The sequence below is a fragment of the Adelges cooleyi genome, unplaced genomic scaffold (assembly GCF_023614345.1).
Source record: "Adelges cooleyi isolate 19-005CV unplaced genomic scaffold, UGA_ACOO_1.1 ACOO_flye_CR_arks_rails_tigmint_CR_PRNA_651, whole genome shotgun sequence".
Taxonomy (NCBI): domain Eukaryota; kingdom Metazoa; phylum Arthropoda; class Insecta; order Hemiptera; family Adelgidae; genus Adelges; species Adelges cooleyi.
The window spans coordinates 12,041,126-12,062,080 of NW_026096352.1; the positions used below are offsets into that span (position 1 = coordinate 12,041,126).

At 32.7% G+C, this 20,955-nt stretch overlaps 1 protein-coding gene across 3 annotated transcripts; it reads right to left on the reverse strand.

Moving 5' to 3' along the window:
• Positions 1-1,624: 1,624 nt before the first annotated feature.
• Positions 1,625-20,927, reverse strand: LOC126844642 (uncharacterized). Of its 3 annotated transcripts, XM_050582972.1 has the most exons (3): positions 20,668-20,927; positions 13,231-13,334; positions 1,625-3,362 (listed from the first exon to the last, which is right to left on the reverse strand). In XM_050582972.1, exons 2-3 carry the CDS (start codon positions 13,237-13,239, stop codon positions 1,641-1,643), a joined length of 1,731 nt encoding a protein of 576 aa, XP_050438929.1. In that variant the 5' UTR covers positions 13,240-13,334; positions 20,668-20,927; the 3' UTR covers positions 1,625-1,640. The 3 variants fall into 3 exon arrangements, with proteins under 3 accessions (XP_050438929.1, XP_050438926.1, XP_050438927.1); XM_050582969.1 differs by lacking the exon at positions 13,231-13,334; XM_050582970.1 differs by lacking the exons at positions 13,231-13,334; positions 20,668-20,927 and adding an exon at positions 4,339-4,431.
• Positions 20,928-20,955: the final 28 nt, after the last annotated feature.

Genomic DNA, 20,955 nt, shown 5'->3' on the forward strand with positions numbered 1-20,955 from the left:
AGTCCAGACAAACCCAACTAGGTTTGACTAAAGTATAATATTTTGAGATTAAACCCGTCTAAATCGTATACAGAAAAGCCAGTACAGTGAGGTCGGGGCGCAGTGGAGATTAAGAGATCACAGGGATTATTATTATGATAAAATTATATTTAAAGAAACTCTTCGATTCAAAGAATTGAACACTGGACCTTTCTTTGGGTCTTTCTTACTGTGTTTGGTTTGTTTTAAATACTGAATTAGACTGTATTTAGTTTAAACTGTACTGGATTCTTACTATCCACAGATTTCCACCGAAGCGTTTATTTGAAAATAATTTTATCACTTTCAGTTTTAATAATTTCTGTAAGCCTGTGACTTTCCCCTCCTCACTATGCCTCGATCCCACTGTACATCTTCTTTTTTTTTTTTTTGTTATGTAAAACGAGTTACCAAAGGTACCAAAATTGTTATATTAGCCGCGCTTAAGGTAATCGTCGTTATAAAAGGGTGGCGCTTTTATTATATCTCTGACCATAGGTTTTATTTCAAAAACAATGGCTATTGTTTCTCCAAAGTTTGTTAATGACGCCATTAGACTACACAAAGCGCTTTGCATAAAAATAAAAATCATTCTTTTTTTTTTAAAAAAAACGGCACAAATTCAAATAACTCCAACAGCTTTCAAAATTTAAAATATTAGTACTGTAACACATTCAACCTTTTCATACAATTTTTAGGTGTATTCTTAAGAACCTTCATATTTAAACCCTAGTAATTCACATGTTATCATTCCTAGTTATGCAGGTATAAATAAATCTAAGCCAAAAGTCGAGTAAGATTGTCATGTAGACCCGACCCCAGCCTGAACAACTAAGGATTTCATTCAGCTCTTGCTTGACTAAATATAATTTATTAATTTCTCAAAATAATATTTGTAGCCTAGCATAAATGTGAACTATTATATTTAAAAATAGGTATAAATATGCATCGTATACTATGATGATCAAAGTTGTACTTTAAACCTAATATTACAAATGTATTTTTTAAGCACATTATGTCATTACAATCATTTTATCGATATTTTTTTAAACTGGTATAACATTACAAATTACAACATGTAATATACTACACGACTGCTTATGTTCCGATGTGGATTTATTCCATCTAGGATCAATTTTTACCGTTAAATTCATTAATAGGTGTTCATTAAAATGAAAATATCAAATAAATATCTAAATTAATTAAAATATAATTTATTTATTCATTATAATTTAAATTAGTACTATTCCAAAAAACAAAAATATTTATAGCTGCCAAAAATATTTATATAATATTAAAGAATATATTTTGAAACATATCTATGAAAAATTATGTTCTTACAATTAAACTTTTTTGTTTCAATCTTCAGAAATACAATAACAAAATAAAACATCTATACTAAACATGGATTTTTTGCGGTTACGCTGTAGTAATTCTGAAAACAAAATGATTTCGTGTCAATAATTGTCCAATTACTTAACAGTTATTATTTCTTCAATATTTTACAAATAAAATCATTAGTATTTTATTACTATTTTCCGAAACACCAAATAAGTAAATAATAATTTGTTAAAATATTGCTTAAACCTTTATTTCAGTACATGGAAATTAATAATTAACATCTATCGATAGATATTGGGGAAAAACGTATCATTCAATTCACGATTTCCATTGGAATAGAACAAAATATAATAAGAATCGAGTGGAGCGAATTTTAAACGGAGATCCCAAGCATGCACCATGACTTGGTGTGTGTGGTGTATTATCATATTGTATTCTATCGATTGATGATTAATCGAGTTTTCTATCAACTGAGAGTTGTGACTATCATTTTTTTCGGTATCCATAGATTCTTGTTCTCTATATTGCACGCTATCATCAATATTTGGCGGTGCGGAATTTTTATTGTTTTTTTCCCAATCCGAACATCGCACACCATCTTCGACAGTCCAAGTTTCGTAAAACAACCTACGTGCATCGTTTTCATTAGCACCCAACTGTAACAAATTGTGATAAATCATTTCTGTCTTACACGCTTCTTTCCACTGAAGTTGGACAACCGGGTCATCGAACACCACGACGTCGCCGTCGGAAGTTCCTCCATAAAGATAACAATTAACATTAAATGTGTCCATTATATCGTTTTCGTCGACACCTAACATAGTTAATTCTTTGTGTATAATTCTTTGCAGCGCCTCTGTCATGGAATGTAATCTGTTGACAAACTCAAAGTCAAACTTCTTTAGATTTTCAAACAACTGTTGTACGACGCTAGAAAAAACCGGGTCGTCACTGTACAAACCTTGGCCGACAATTCCTATCTGGTAGTACATCGACTTCCAAATATTGCAATCTCTAACCCTCAACTGAAAGACACCGCCTGCGTGTTCTTTTGCCTGGCTTAAAGTTACACTAAATAACATCAGGTGTGACCAAATGTGGTAGTAAGCATTTGCCTTCATAATGCGCAGCACTCGAGTGTGGTATTCGATAAACGCAAACGGGTTCGTAACCCATTCCATCGTACGATACGCGGCCGCCAGTTTTTGCTTTTCAACCTTAAGTAGCTTTTTTGAAGCACCCCAGACGACGTTTCCCGTTTTAGACGAACCGAACAAGTCGGTATCGCGGTGAAAGTAATCGGCTAAAACCAAAAAGTCCACTTTGAACATTGAAGTCCAATAAAAGACAAGTGGCATTTTTTTACTGAGCTCCGCTCCGTAAACGTTTTTAATGTATCCGTGAATATCTTGGCCTACCATTGTATCGTAGAAGACTTTTGAATCCGACGGACTGACATCGCTGCTCGGTAGGTAATTATTATTTCTGCAAAGTTGAATGTAATTTAATAAATCCTTCTCGTGTTGTGAGAAATCTAAAATGTTATCAGGCAAGAAATAGTAGGGCCAACTGACACATGCCTGCAATCTAATGAAAATGATCCACAACCAATTGTGCGCAAAAGTTTTGCTCCTATATAACACTACTAGCATCCGACGCATAATCTTTATTGGATAAAAGTAAACGGTAGGACCTTTGAGCTTGGACGGCTTTTTTTCTATCAACACATTTTTTATTTCGTTTAAGAAATAATAAACTATCACTCCGTTGACACACTGCAACGCTTCCATTTTTTTCTTATACTTTTCTATCGAAAATGATTTGACATTCATGCACACAGTTCGGCCGTAACAAGGATTGGTTAACAGCGATTTGTCCATTTCGTCTATGTGAACCGGACCTTTCCCATTAATCGATTCTACTGTTTTCAATCCATTTAACAATTCAACAAATTCAGTGTCATAAGTGGTTTCGCAATGGATTCTGGACAACCAGTCGTCTTCCTTTAAAAAATAAATTTAACGATATTAGTATGGATATAAAGTATAGTGTACTTTGCGTAGGAGAATAACGATGAGTTGTAAACATTCTTATTCGCAAAGCATTTTTAACGATGCACGTTTTTGTTTTTCATAAAATATAAACTAAATATTCGCAGGTTTTTAACAGTTATTAAAAAGTTGACGTTAACTATTTTTAAATAGAAGCTTCGATTACCTAAGCACTAGATAAAGTATAAAACAATTGTTTTTGTTTTCTTTAATTGGTTTTAAATAAACCACTAAGTACAACTGATGGTCACCGCAATGCACTACCTATATTTTGTAATAGAACGTTCAACAAGCAAGTAGATTACTTGGTCCAGATTTTAAATTTCGATTTGAAATGTATGTTAGTTTATCTTGAAATATAGTGTAAAAACTTGGTACGAAAATTACATTTGAAAAAAAAAACATTATACAACAGTTTAAACAAAATTATCCATCATAACCTTTTAAAAATCCGTCTGAGTTTCGAAACACTAATATGATGCTTTTATATAATTATAATTATAACATGCGGGACTAGTATATTGGAGATCTTTACGTCACATTTTGTTTAGTATATGTTCTTATTTTTTCATAGTTCCAAAACAGTTTTAAGTTTGAAGATTGCTTCAAATATAACTATCAGTCTTTATAATACAATAATAATTATGATATTGGTTAGACATAATCCTACACTCATTTCTGGGTTAACAAAAAACCATTGTAGTCAATTACATTTTTACTTAGCTTGAGTCTCTTATAAGTGATTGTTTTAATTTATCAGAGCGCTAGAGACAAAATCGTTGATAATTTAATTAGAATATTTTTGAGTTATCAAAAACTTGGAAATTATCAAACATATGAACCGTTGGTAAATTTATCAAATTTGAAATATTTACAGTACCTATATCTTTCTTACCATGCGAATAAATAATATAAAAATCTTTATTACCGGTGGTGTAGATAAACATTTCGCTGTACAGAACAAAAACACTGTTAAATTTAACAAATTCATTTTTGATTTACTTTAATAACGATTTTGTCGCAACAAATAGTTTTTTTATGAACATTCAATAGTTTCGATTAAGTTAGTTTTAGTCTACCTCGCTTGGTTGTGTTGATCGTTCGTGAACTCGTTCGTTCACAAGTGTTTTATTTTGAATATGGCTCGTTTTAGATACAAATAATAATACAGATACAAACTTAAACATACAAAAATCAACAACAACAGTATCAGTAACTATAAATGACTCCTCGCAAACATTTAAAATTATTACCGTTTGTTTCCTAACCCAGCTGAAAACTTATACAATTTTTCTAACCTACTCCTGTTTTATTAGACTTTTTTTTATATACCTTAACTGTTTGGTCGATTAATTATTAAGCAAGCTTTGTACACGAGGAAAGTACAATATACTGAAACCGTTAATGGGTTATATTTTTTACCAAAATTCGACTCACAAAAAATACTAAACACGACCATCATACAGTTATAACGTGCTAAGTGTGGAGACATTAATTATAATAATAACACCTTACGTATGTTATAGACGTCATTCGTTAGATCGTTTATCAACTCAAAACTATTGAGCATCTATTTTCACGTTACTATTCTATAGCAACATTTAGTTTTTAATTTACAATGGGATTAATACGTAGGTACAATCATATAATAATACACTGTGTACAATAAGAATTATTATAGTTGGGTAGTGTTAGTCTCGTGCTTTTATACCATACTATTAGTATTCAATTATTCAATTATTATGTATGTATACTTATAAATTGTAAACCCATTATACGACTTGTTGCTCGATAATAACGGTTTAAGACCCACTTACTACTCAGAAAATCCATATTGTGGTACCCAATGCCTCCGTTCGAGCCCCGGGTGTCCGCTACCAATTGTAATTAGGTGAATGGTATCATGTTTTTATTATCACCAACAATATACAACAACAATTATTGTGACTTATCTGTAAGGGATAGCAATTTTTTTTTTTACTTGTTGAGGTATAAAGCCAATAACGGCACTTCCATACTTTTAATTTATTTATTATAGTTATTGTAATAACTAACAAACCAAATCGGAAAAGTCAGGTAGGAATTAGAGATTTTTTGGAAGTACAAGTGATCTTGGAGAACACAATTTTCCGATTGAAATTCCCATTAGTGTTTGTGAAACACTTTTGAAGACTCTCGTGAGGAGTCTTCAAGTATAAAACTGTTGGGAATACAAATAAAATTAATTTTATATCTAAAACTAAAAATATGCCAAATAATCATTAAACAGGAAGCAGATAACACACCGCCAGTCAATTACTACAAATCCGCCTTAATTCTCTTTCACTCTTCATCCTAGGATTTTTCGGTTATAATGTGCAATAACACTTTCCAACATCACTAAACAGAAGTCAAGTGTCACCTTGAGTTCTCATCGCAGAAGTAAGCGTAAGCAAATTAAAAGTCGTCTACACATTCTAAGACCTCTTCACTTATCTATAATATGATCTCAACTGTATAAGCAATACTGATAAGTCCTGATAACTAACACTGTGTTTTAGAGCTCCTACCATGTAGTCACACGTAACGTTACGCGGTTTTAAGACGAACTGAACGGGTTTAAACATCTTTAATTTAAAGAAAACAATAACAATGTTATTGTGCAATGTTATAAAATTATCAAACACCTACCTATTTTAGTATTTGTCAGAGCGCTATCAAACCTAACCTAATCTAACCTAGCCGAAGTAACAAAACTTTGGAAAATGTTTGAAATTAATCGTTTTATCGTCTCTGAACTAATCTACGAAAACGGATTTTCCAATTTTCAAGTCGCCTTATACCTACAGCCCAACCTGGGGCAGCTGCCACGATTGCCGGTTATTACGCTACAAACATACACATTTGTATTATTATACCTATTGTACGATGGACCGGCTTTTGTGGAGTTGTGCGTGATGTGCGTTTTCCCTTGGCACAGTAATACACAAGCGATCGGCCTACGATGAATGCCGTGGCTGTGTCATTGTGTTAATCACAGGTCCGACACTGATCCATCATCGCCACACACACACACACACACTGTAAGTACAGCAGAGCAGACGTATGATATCTAGCTGTATGTAACCCAGTGGAGAGTGTGCATCCAAAGTCATTCGGCATTCACGCACAACTCCGGTTCCCAACGCCGCGGATGTACTGATGTTCGTATCGAACAATAATAAAAAAATAAGTGGAAAAACAAAACGATCGAGACACTCATCACACGGGTGCATCTATTGTTTTTCTTCGGGACGCACGATGCGCATGTATTAATGTTTTTTCAACGATAATGGCGCCAAATGAGAGCCACGTACAGTGCTTTGACCTCGTACTCTAGTCTGTGGACTAGTAACATAATATGTGTGTGTGTTTGTGAGCATGATTTCGAAGTTTCATAGCAATAACGACCGCAAGTAGTACCTACTTATTATTATAGATTCTAGTAATTGTACAAAATAAATAGTTATATCTTTTCTATATTCCTCCTATTCGCCTTGTTCCTCCTTCGCGAATTTAAAAACCATCTCTCCTATTGTAGTAAATTTACTTTTTCTGATTTCCCTGTTTAGTCTCCTCTCTATCTGCCGGCTACTCATTTTTGTTACATATTTAATTTACCACTAATGTTCCCTCTTCTTCCTCTTCCTTTACAGCTGATTCGCCAATTTATAGCTATCACCAACTTCCATCACTGAAGCGCCTGTCTTAATTTCCTCCATGACCACAAATAAGTTCTTAATTGCTCCTGATTCCATGTCGTGTCTCCTAATGATTAAATCCAACCCTTTCTATTCCAATTTATCTCTAATTATTCTACATATAAAAACCATTATTTTTCACCTGTATCAATCAAACTTCATGGTTCAGTTTTTTTGGGTCCCTAGACATGCAGAGATTCACAGTAATGAGATGGCCGACGGTTTGCCAAAATTTTCTCAATCTTTGGTCCGTCTATTAGACTATTTGCCTGCAAACTTTGCTTCCAGGTTTCAAGTGATTGTCCTCAACATCCCTAATAAAATTTGGTTTATAAATTAAAATTTATCCTGGTCAGCGATAATACGCTTAATCGTTTATTACATTCTCACGCTTATAAATTAGACCTGAACAACTCTCCTCTTTGTTCATTTCACATCAAAAAGAGTATTGGTGATCTTCCGCATATACTTCTTGATTTTCCCTCCTTGTCCTCTAAACGTGATATTTAGCTAATTTTCTAAGATACTCAAACATTCCTTTTACTCTCTATTCTATGCTTAATTCCAATTCCGAATTTCCTATTATACACATATTTCCTTCATTACTGAGGCTGGCTTTTCGATATAATATTTAATTATATCATTGAGTATATATTGTACAAAAAATACTCAACGGTTATATTTAAGCATTGTTGTATCAATGTTCTTATTTTATTTTTATTGTTTATTAATTATCCATATAACCGTAAAGATAAATTGTACATACAAAATCCTAGTAAAAAAAAAATATATAGATATAGATATATTAATATAATAACCAAAATCCTTTTAAGACAAAAAATAGTTTAAACATTTTTTTTTTTTTAATAGCCTACAAACATTATTAAAAACTTTAATCTCTGTACCAGCAACGGCGGCGTTGAGTGTTTTTTGTTTTTTAAATTTTTGGATAATTATTGTAATTATAATATTGTTATTATGAGAATTGAGAACATAATATTATTTTTTTGATATATTATATTTGCAGACGGGATTCGGAAACGTAAAAAAAGGGAAACAGTACAACAGCGGTTTTACCTGAACAGCGTTCCTAAGATGTGTAAATTGGCCGTTTTGTCGATGGTATTTCATGTACATCGCTTGTACAGGAAACAAGAAAATATGTTTAATACAAATAACGTATGCAGTATACAACTCGTCACGTTTCGATGGATTATTAGGTATGTTTGTTTAAATTATTTCCAGTCGCTACTACCATCTGGACTTGATAAACGCATTAAAAAAAAAAATCAATCAAAATATTATATATTTATGTGTAAATATACAGTGTACGTTTAAATGCAAACTCTATAGGAATACCAAAGCTAATGAAAAGATAATATAGTTTATTTACTTTGTGGTGTACGGTGTAGTAAATATTGTAATACACTATACACAATATGATTCACGGACTCTGGAAAATATTTAAATATTACAATTGGGAGCTGCTGTAAAAAAAAAACCGAATTATCCACAGGTTAACTCGTGTCATTGATTAACGAACCCTGAGAACACAGACACGTTGAGGGGGTCGCTTTGATTTACAACCTGACGCTCGATAGAAAACATATAGTCATATAGAATACAACGTGTTGTGTGTACAACCGTTTAGATTTACATACATTTTGACGTTTAGGTTATTGTTCCCCTATACGCTGTATTGTACCATGAGTAGAAAACACTTTTTTAAGGTGTTCTGAGACTAAAAGAAACTTCCCCGTTTACAATTATTAATACACCTACAAAAATTATGATTATTATTATTATTATTTTTTTTTTTTTTGGAAAGAATACACTAGAATTCAGAGTTATTAACAAATACAAAAACTATAAAAATAAAATAAAATTGATAAAGCTATAACAATATAATATATCTATTTTACAACCACAAGGAAAATGAAATTAAATCGTGTACACGGGTTTATGGTAATTCCAATAAATCAATAGTTTAATATTATTGAAACCGCGATCTACATTGAAGGTCTTTTTTAATTATGTACTTCATTGATTACACAGTACATTTAAATGTATTCAGTACAATAACACGTGCATACGATTGATATTAATATTGGTTTACATTTTTGTGTGCCAAAAAGTTGTATTTTCCTTCAAAAGTTACTCGATGCATAGTTTATTTATTTTTCATAATATTTTCTATTCAATCGAAATAATATTATAAATTGAAATACATTAATTAAGTTAAATATGATAAATTTATATTATTTTTTCTCTAATAAGAGCCAAAGGCTGTGTATTTTTTTCTAGACCTTAGGCGCTGATGTCTGTATAAAACAACTGTACAATATGTTTCCATTGGTTGCATGTGTAGAGGGAAGAGCTTAAAATTTGTAATATAATTAAATAGGATTCAATAATTAACCTACTCCCTAAATTTTTCTAGCTATGTTCCCCAAATATGTATAAGTAAATGTTTCCTTACCTACCAGATGTGAATAATTACTCTTAAAGTTATTGAAGCTTAAAGTTTAGGACGGGGGAATGGGTGAAGTGAAGTATTATTTTTACCGCACTCCATAGGCCGTCTTGTATTTCCAACTACAACAACTTAATTAGTAATTATTCAAAATAGTTTAAATTTACAGCAAATTAAAAATTCAGAAGTTGACGGGCCTCCAGAAAATACTAAAAAGGTAAATGTTTAGTAATTTTATGAATGCTGCGAAATAACAAAAATTACTAGTGTAGCACGTTAAAAAAATCACTTGATACAAATATTATTACAAGAGCCACATTAGTTATTTTAGATTTCCAATATTGAATTATGCGAACAGACTTTTTGTGGACAAGTTGAGGGTAGGTAAGTGAATTTACTGTATAAATTCGGTCTAGACGCTGACATAGCTGGTTTAAGGGTTCCTGAATTAATAATTGTACTATTGAAACGTTATAATATAATTATTATAATCTACTCCGGGCCCGTCGGCACAGGATACGCTTTGCCTACCGCAGTAAATTAAATATAGTATAATATTTAATAATATTATATACTTGAAAATCTAATAAATACAGTAATCGTGCACGGCAATAACTAATGCATAATTATCGTCTAACCGTTTTCATAATATTATTATTATTAATATATATATATATAATTTTTTTTTTTTCCAAGCTAAAGGGTAAAATTATAAATTCAGGAGCGTGTACACGTTATATGTATGTGACGGGCGAACGTAATTTAAACACGAGTCTGTCGGCTGACCGTCAGCGACCCCACAGCGACTGCTTTGACAGAGAGAGGGTAGGTGTATGGAAGAGGGGTAAACGGTAGGGGGGGGACGCCGTAAAGATGCGCTTGTCAAGATAACGGCCGGTGAATACACGGGGCCGACGAAATCGCTCGTAAATTAATATGATAATGAAGGGAATATGTAATAATATCGCGTTATTATAATAATAATATTGTTATTGTTATTATAACGTGATGAATAATACGGCTGTCGGTCTGTAAAAAAAATAAAAAATAAAAACAACAAAATTCCGGCCGACGAGGGGGTAGAAACTGCGACTTACAGGGTGAGCATACGCTATGGAGCCCGTCGGTCAACCGTTCGGGTGAGTCGCACTCGGCCGTTACAGACACCGGCCATCGAAACACCCTGTATTTAAGTATAACTACGCTTTTTTTTTTTTTACATTTTTTCCTTTTTTTGGATCTGCGGCAGCGGTACCGGCGTTTTTCGAAAACGGCACTGACAACAATAGGACGACCCGCTGCGGCCAAGACCACCCACCGTTATCGTATCGCCACCACCGGCACCTCCAGCACACACACACACACACCGGCAACGGATCTACCGGTGTATGTCCTACCTATTATATATATAATATATATATATATATATACACTACATAATATACTATATTTACTATACGCGGGCTATCCCGAAACTCACACCCTCGAGCCCCTTGTATAACCGTGTGTGCCACGAGATTCGCAGAAGACAAGTCAATTGCCCGATATGTGCAGTGTGCACGTCTTATATTATTATTGTACAATGTATAATATTGCTGCAGTTGTCAGTCTCCTGACGTCAGCGTACGCGCGTGCGTGGAGGGGCGAGATTTGTGCTGTGGGAATAATAGAAATCATATTATATATTTTTTTATTAAAAAAAAAAAACATGTGCAATCGCGTCAGACGTTCAGACACCCACTAGGAGTATAATAAAGTATGTGTACGCGTTATTGTATATGGGCTTGTGTTTTATCGCCGAGCGCCACCTACAAAACGCGAGGACAAAGACCGAATTTCCATAAGTCAACGTATCAAGAAACCCTATGGTACCCTGGACTTGTCATTATGATAAGTTGCGCGATTAATATGTCTGGCTAAACGGCTAATATACAATTATCGAAATTTAATCATATTGAATAGGTACTTCAAGAGTTGTATGGTTTTTGTCTGTCCCGAGAAGTTGTAAAAAAAAAATGGACTTTAGAATTTTAAAATAACATTTTTGGATTGAAAAATAATCTTAGAATTTAAATATTTTTTATTTTATAGAATTTAGATTATCGTTTTATTAAAATTCAAAAAATTTTCTAGAACTTGTAGCTTTCTCAAAATTTACATCTTGGGACGCTCGCTAATTAAGGGTAGTGTTAAAAGCTACCATATCTAAATTTTAATGATGTATTTTTAATAAAAATTATTTCTGATGGTTAATTATAAAATTGTTTTGTATAAAACTTATACTTAAATAAACATCTTTTTTGTTGGAAAAAAAAATAGTGTGTTATAAAATTCCCAATAAAATACTATGTAGTTTGTTTTACTAAATTATGTAATTTGGCTCAGAAAAAAAGTGATTTAAAAGTACTGAATTAATAGTTGCACGTAAATATTGTATCGTTGATGCAAGCAAACTACCCTAAGTTTTTTCATTCGAGAATTCCACAACATTAAAATGCTAATATTTCTCATACGGAGGTCGACGTTCATGTGTAATGGTACTGTTTATTTTTCTCCTCTCTCTCCCTATGTATACAAACTTCTACCCTACTTTCCATTCGTCACTGATCTCTTATCATTTGTTTCTCGTCCACTGACGGTAATGTTAGGTGTTAGATACAGTGTTAATGTAGTTTCCGCAAAACTATTACGAGCGGAAAAACAATAATTTTGGACGACGATAAACGGCGGTTCTTATAAATATTCGTATCTCTATCTATACACACGGCTTGGCTAATGTAGTACACCACCGTGTAATTGAAATCGTGCGGTTACAAAAATGTAGCGAATTTTTACAGACGCGATAGGTACCTATTTTGCCGCCGACTGTGTCTAATGTGGAAAATATGTTCCAGTACGAAAAATGCCAAATATATTATCAGATAACGGCGCGGAAATTCGCCGCCGTATTGAGAGCGGCCCCGTTGTACCTATACGCTATTTTATTGTAGCCCATGCACGTCAGTGACGTGTTAGTTGGTCTGGAACTAAACCAACAACTACAAAAAAAAAAATAATAATAATAATAATAAAAAAACACCTTTAGCCGATCACACGGACGAGCAGCGTAAGGACCGTTTAATTTATAGCTTATTTATGTACACCTCTCGGAGTGGGGGAGAAATAAATTGCGATCGCCACACAGTATGACACTATCGTTTTAAAAAAAAAAAAGATTCGGATTCACGGTTGTTACCGCGGTGTACCTACTTACGGTATTATATATTATTATCATTATTATTATTATTGTCCACTAGGTTTTTTTCATCCCTCGGCCGGCCGCTGCCCGCTCTCCGCCTATTCAGGCTGCTGGTAACAACAATCATAATAATCTCACACACACTGCACACAACGTACCGCGGTGGAATGCGTTTAATAAAACGCCCTCCGTGTGTGATAAAATATAATATAACAATATTCGGAAATACCAACGCGGCGCCTGCCGACGCCATTGGGTGGTTTACATTGGCCAAAGGCCAGGCGAGAGCTTAATATGTAAACCGCAACCGCGGTTGACGTCATTACCGATAATTATCCACAAATATATAATATTATACGCATTATACAATTTAATAATTTGTTAAAACACCTTTTTCATTTCAAGCCGATGACGTAGGTATCTCCATATATGAGCTTCTCGGATTGGCGATCAGGTACAACCCTGTTGACATCGGACCGTTTATCACTGGGAAACTGGCAATAAAAAAAAAATATCCATGAATACAATTAATATTGTTTACGAGTTAAGTAAAAATAAAATAATGTACGCAGCCGGTGATTAATTATGCTAAGGTTTACAATCGTAAGAAACATATCGCCAACGCGTTCGAACGAATACAAACGAACCAGTAAACGACTCAACAGCTATCGTGCTTGAAAAATTATGCTTCGCGTGAAAATTTGCCGTATTCAACAATACTTGAACCTAACGTAACCCAAAACTCGAAACCGTCAAAAAAACTTCAAAAACATTTTACAGATGTATGTACATAAAATGTACTTGTACGAAATGTCTGTGTACACGTTCTGTTACACCCTCATGACTAGCTCCTTTAAAGTAGACAATAATATATTTGTTAAGTATACTTTTTGTCTGAAACGAATTAATTATTTTCCATTCAAAAGATACAAACGTTTTAAAGACTTTAGGGATACAAAACTATCAATAGGATCAATGACTATTGACTCTTCTCGAGGCTGTTGACATTTTTTAACTCAAGTTCTAAAATGCCCTTCGTTTGCCTCCAATAGAAGTAAAGACTATCTCTGAAAACGCGGTATGAACTATCATAGTTTATGAGGTAGACATTAGACATTTGAGTTTAGCGTATGGTATAATATATTGTTATTGTTGAGGTCTGGCGACCTAAGACTTTAGGAATGATTACCGATTTGTGTACCGCAGACGATGGCGTATAGTTTTCAAAACTAAGATATCAGCTGTTGTGCCTGTTGATTTTTATAGACTGCGACTGATTGGACATGGCTTGTACATATATTATGTTATTATACCGTGGACGAGGGTTATAACGTGCGCTATATTTTAGTTTTACAACATATTTAGTATTGGTATATACCACACTTGGTACACAATGTGTATAGTTCGGACGGCTATGTTCTTCCATTGACTTGTGTAACTGTTATATTATTACCGATTGATTTTGACTTGGGGGGGCTTGGAAATAAATTGAAGGCGTACCCGAGCGCGTTCAAACTGGTTTACTATCATTTATGTTACGTCTCGTACCTATACGATGCGCTTTCAGACAACAAAAGTAAAACAATATAATTTAATATCGTATACGACATTCGTCGGCCTAACTATATAATATATTATATATTAAATATTGCCGTATACAATATGTATCTATATATACTTAGGCCGTAGGTGAACGAAAAATGTTGATTACTGTTACACGGGAAAACTGTGTCGGCCACCAGAGCGCTGGCATTCGTTTAATTTTTCGTCGAAACTCCATTGCGTCCTGACAGGACGACAGCTCGATGATTATTTCCTACCCGTGTAATTGCATAATATAGTATAGCTAATACAAATCGCTCGGGTTTCATGCCGTGTAATGGTTATATATTTTTATTCTCCCTTTCTCGAACGCTCTCCCTGAAATTGGCCGGTCGAGCTGCACGCGAGCAATTCTGTTGGTGGAAATCAATTATTCATCAGCCATCAGCTAGACGTTGCGAAATCAACTCTACATTATGGACTTATGGGTAGGAAATTGATGCGTTTTGTACACACAAAAACATACCTAGTTTCTGCCATACTAAAATGATGACAGTCAAAAAAACCATGCCATAGTACACGTATTATTATTATTATTGTTCACACTGGCAAAGTTAACCAATGATAGTTGTGATCGTTTTCCAATGTTTAGTAATATAGTATTAAGTAGTAACTAGTAATCACATTTGTTAAATATTTTCTCAAACAATTTTTGTATTCAAAATCTATAAAGCGTGTCGCGACGTTCAAAATCATCTAGAATTGTTGTGTATATCCATTAATGTTAAATTATCGAAGTATTATTAGTAGTACTTATTACAAAGTCTAAATAAAATAAATAATTACCAACTTCATTTTATACCAACGCGTAGGCCAGAGCTTAGAAATCAGGAAGGGATTTTTTTTTGCCGGGTACTAAAGGGAAAAACAATTCCGAGATGCAAAGATATTATGTAGGTAGGACTAAGCGTGAATAACGAAATACTCAATGTAACACACTAGGTACATGGTGTATATACTATATTATACACGAGTGTTAATAAGCGTGTCATTTTGTTCCGGAAACGACCCGGTGGCAATAATGGATTTTGTGTATAACGCCAAGCGGGGCTGTAATTTAAAACCGATTCGATGTCGCACATCTACAATTTCCTCTCGGGGTTCGGATACAATATATGTACCCAATACACAGGTGGCACAAGAGGGCGTTAAGTGTAAAGGAGCGATGGATGTTAATTGAAAAAAAAAAAAAGAAGAAATTGAAGAAAAATACAGCGGACCGCGTTTTGCGGCAGTGGCATTGCCACCGCAGACGTGGCCAAGGAATAAAATGATCATATTATTATTATTATATTATTTCCATTATTATGCCTATGATATATGTATATATATATATATTGTGTTACCTGGAGAAAAAACGCTTCGCCAAAGCCGCACACTCACACAATAACAATCAATAACGCACAATTGATTAGGAATCAGTGTGAAACTGTTAATGCCGCTGCCATCGGCAAACCACAAAGGATATTAAGGTTTTACTCGTGCAGAGGAGTTCTCTACATATACCTATATAATAATAATAATAATGATAATAGCGTGGGGTCGACTTGACAATAAACTAAAAACCCGCCTGGGTCCGACCACAAAAACTAGGTGGTTTTTTTCCATCATCTCCTTTTTTTTTTCATTTTCTTCTTATTTTGGTAGCTAATTTAAGCCGCCATTATTATCATAAATATTATTACAATACCGCGGTACATAGAATTATATTTTGTCCCGTGGTATTTACCTTGCCGAATGAAACGGACTGCAAACTAAACCTGTGAAGAAGCAAAGAATACCTAAAAAAAAAATTGAAATGACCATTCAATAAGAAATAACACGACTGTCCATCAGTATTAATTATTGTTATCCGTAAGCCTATTAGCACAACAACAAAAAAATAGTAAATATGTGTAATCTAACATATATATATATTTTAAAATACAGAGAAAATCTGACTGTTCATGATCAAAAACTATTTTATAAATATTAATTTTACACTTTACTACCGTCTTGTCGCTCCAGTAGTTAAGTATAAACACTCTAAACTGCCCGTTTGTATAATAATAATAACAACAAAATGTTATTAATAATTATGACCGTCCACGATGTAAAATATTAAAATAAAATCATTTTTTATTTGATCGTTTATCGCGACGAAAACCTATCGAGTTGCGCAAGCGAATTCTCATAATAATAATTAAACGAATGCCGGTGAGACGGTATTACCTTGAAATTCTCAAAGTTATATTATTTTTTATTATATTTTTAATGGTAAATAAATAATAAAATATATAAAAAATATATATTAATCGATAAGTTACGAACATAACCATAAAGACGCGCATAAAGGTTTTATGCGACTCCAAGTTGACTTATTTGAATGCGTCTATAGTTTTACCATAATAATTATTTAAACAATTAGTGTTTTGAATTTTTCACGGCTATATTATTAGTATCGCATAAACTATAATTTTATTATGATTGTATTGAGTAATAATATGGTAATTTTAGTTCTTTATTTTTTGTTGTAAACCCAACAAATAATCACATATTTTCTAAAAGAAAACACTATCATTACAGTTCTATAGTTTTTTGAAAGTGCTTCATTTGTATTATTTTATAGTTTTATAAAATTTCCAAATGTTAACCTGTTTTTTATATTTTGAAGTCCCCTTCTTAGAATATTAATGTTACCAATGTGTTTAACTTTAAAATTGAGAATTATCTACTGGGGATGGTGCTTGATAGATTTGATATTTTTTATAATATTATAAATTAACCAACAAAAATATTTTCAAAAAAATCACATTTTGAAGAAGAAGTCAAATCGCTTAATAAATATTGTTTTTTTACACAAATGTTGGGATTTTTTGGATTTCAGGAATCTGGGTTATTCGGATCAACTCAGTCACTAATAATTTCAGAAAAGGAAAATGTCTAACTTTTTGATGGAATTGGGTTATCGCCAGATTTCTATTTTCTACTACTAATATCCTGCGTAAGAATATCATGTCCATCAAACAGTAATGAAAAATTTCAGCCATGTACATTGTCCAGGACATGTCCTATTTCTGCTCTAAATTTCTCAACGTATGAGTATATTAAACACCAATATTTTTTTACAATACATCATTCTAGACATTGTCTTAAACATTATTTACATTGAGTTTTGATTAAAAACCTGTTTTTATTATAATCTCTGTGTTTTGAATGCAATCTAAAATAGTTAATTGCAGAAAGGGGACATGACCATTAATTCAAAAATGACAGTCAATGGCAATGTCATACTCATATTTATTTTTGGGAAATATCAAGAAAAATTGCTTATAAAAGTTAGTAATAAGGTCATATTTTGTTACAACTAGTTCCTTCCCAGCCTTGTCTAGACAGTTTTTTGGCCGTCTTGTGAAATCTGTTTCATGGACATGTCCCCTTTCGGCAATTATTAGTGATACATCTGTATCCGGATATTCGAATTTGAAATGTTTTTTATTTAGGCTAAATAATACAATTATGTTTACCTATTTTGTAGCAGCGGTTTAAATTTTTTACTTGGATTAGAAAAAAATGGTACTTGACAAATTTTGGAAGTATACTCAACAGATTATTATTGGTTCATAAAGTTTTATCAGCTGTATTATATTGTTATTATCGAACAATCTCTCAACCCATGAACACAATATTGGTTACGGCTGGCCTAAATTAATAATGAAAGCATTTATACTGATTTATATTTAGTTCAGATTTTCAATGCATTATCTTGAGCGGATGTCTCTGGGTCGGGTGTCCTTGGTTGGTGTAAAAAATTCCACTTTTCTTACGCATTTACTTCACTTGGCCAAATGGACGAATAGTAAATAGGAAGGCACACACATAATATAATATTTTATATACCTCACAAGGGTTGCTGGGCTGAGCTGATGTTTGCGGACACGATTGGCCTACCGGGTGTTTGACCGTCACAGATACATTAAAATAATATTATGATTTTCGCTGTTCGATGACAAACGACGTGTCAGCCTATGTTAGCCGCACTGTAAATCACCATTTGGCATTGCGACCGGCAGCAGGTCTCTTAGACCGGTCTCTTATGGGGTCTGTGAAATCATACTAGCCGCCGTCGCCATAAGAATGATTTTTATTTTCTCTTCTCACACCATGCATGAACAAATTTCAAATTCCTCCATATCATAAGATATATTAAATTATATTATGTGTTACTTTTTACACGGAATCTTTTTTATTGACTTTGTCTGAATAATAATAATTGCCGTCGAACACGAAACGATGACACGCTACCGGTCAATAAGATTCAGGCTGTATCTTTTATAATATTATTGTCATAATAATATTATTATGGTCTATACGATTTTTGTCTGTAGTCGATACAGCGATATTATATTAATATCACTATGTTACTATTATAATATGTCCACTACATTGTACGGACAGTTTGAATTATTATATGTACCTAAATGTATTTGTATAGTTTTTGCGACAAGATGTTAATAAATTATTTATCATTAACGACCCGTTCGCACGTAACAACATTTTACCTGCAACACTATTTTCGGGTTTTTTACTCCAAGGCTCAATATCTAGTAATATAATATATAAATTTATTATTTTCTATTACGTGGACGTAGACCATAGTCCATACATCGATTGACATATTTTCCATTGAACCGTAACATTGATCAGGCCTGGGTCAAGAAAAAACTAGGTTGTGGAACTAAAATTTAAAAGGGGCACCCCAAACAAATTGCTATGTTAAATGTTAAACATTTTACTTTAATGAGTAACGGTAATTTATATGGTAAGCCCCGTTGTTTACATAATATGTCTCGAATGAAATAAACGTGTTCCGGAACTGGGACCCTCCGGTTCCAAGTGAAACTTAACTATAGTAAAAAAGCTATTTTATGTACAAGTCGGATGTCGATGGATTATGTAAAATAAAATATAAACCTACGTTAGCAAATTAATTGAAGAAAACTTAAGAAAAACGGTTATTTTTATATTATAAAATTCAAATTTGTCAAAATTATCAAAACCAGTTATAAATGTATTTATTTATATTTTAATTTACAGCTTTACACGAAAGTCACGTTAATTATTGAATTAGTTGTTACCAAAATGTATTATATTATATTAAAATGAACTAAATTATTCCGCTAAATCACCTTACCGAGGCGCCTGTTCCACCAATTTCAAGATGAAAAAAACCAGCACAGTCAGAACGCAGTATAGTGGGAGAAAATTAAGAATAATTTGCTGAAAATTTTAACTAATTTTGAGTAATGACTTTTCCCATTATTATAGTTTAAATTTAGGACGTGAGGTGGAGTGTGGTTGAGTAATTCGCACAAAGAGAATGATAATGCCACTCCACCCATCCTCCCGTCGTTAACTTTTGTTTCTAATAACTTTAAAAGTTTTTCTAAATAACTTTATTATACTTGTCGACAACTAAAAATTTTGTTGTTCTTTTTTTAGCTATTTTAGCTTAAATAAAGCCATCGATAATATAAATTATCTATACGGCAACGTAGCATGTAAGTTACAAGATAAAAACGTTCGCAATCTTGTTCTACTAATTTTAAAAAATATAGGAGTAACAGCTGTAATTCATGTCAATATTTAAAATAAAAAATAAATTAAAAAACCCACTAATAATTTTTATGCTTAGGTTTTTTTTTTTACTAAAAATCTTAAACGTTTTGAAAAAATCTATAATCTAGTAATCCAAGACAAATAAATATAAAATATTAATGTCAGTGTTAACTTTTAGCTGTAAACTTAACTAGCGTATTGTTTTTAAAATAACTTTTAACTTAATAAATCTAAAAACTATAAACTCATGTCCTTGAGCGTGGAAAAATTATCTTGCAAAAATATTTGAAACGGACTAAATTTTAATAATAGTATACATATTTTGCAACGAATAAACGTAAAGACAATAAAAGGGAGTATTCCGTCAATAATACATTTGATAGTTATTATGAACACCACGGTAGACACTCGTAAGCATACTTTATAATACAGACCTGCAGAAATGAAGGTAGTCAGATATTGGCAATAATGATTGTGTAAGAATTCATACCATCATTGCCCAATAAACACGGTCTATCGATATTAGAAATCATAGGTGGCTCGTACTGCATAATAATTAGCCAATGTTATGGATTTAAAAAAACATGTAGTACTATTATTATTAATGTATTTTACCATACGACTTACCTTGAACCGATATAAACAAAAAATTGCATGTGGAAATTCTTTAAATGAAACAAGAAAAACCCGAGATAGTCGTAAGGAAAGTGGCATTTGACGTTTTTAAAAAATTAAGAACGGACAATCATTAAGGTATCAGCGAAAATCGTCTCTAGTCGTTTTAGACAGCGTGTCCTAAATTCGTATGCACTGAACCTAGACCCAGCTTTGTGTCAAATCGTAGCTCATATCAGAAGTTTAAACTGGCCACTTAACGCCCAACACAAACACAAATATATTAATTTATTAAAATAT

What these genes read in the sequence shown, in the direction of transcription:
- LOC126844642 (XM_050582969.1), bottom strand. Translation starts at nt 20,754, where the DNA reads ATGCCACTTTCCTTACGACTATCTCGGGTTTTTCTTGTTTCATTTAAA. An exon ending in TTTGTTTATATCGGTTCAAG is followed by an intron (nt 3,363 to 20,667) that starts GTAAGTCGTATG and finishes TATTTTTTAAAG; the next exon opens with GAAGACGACTGGTTGTCCAG.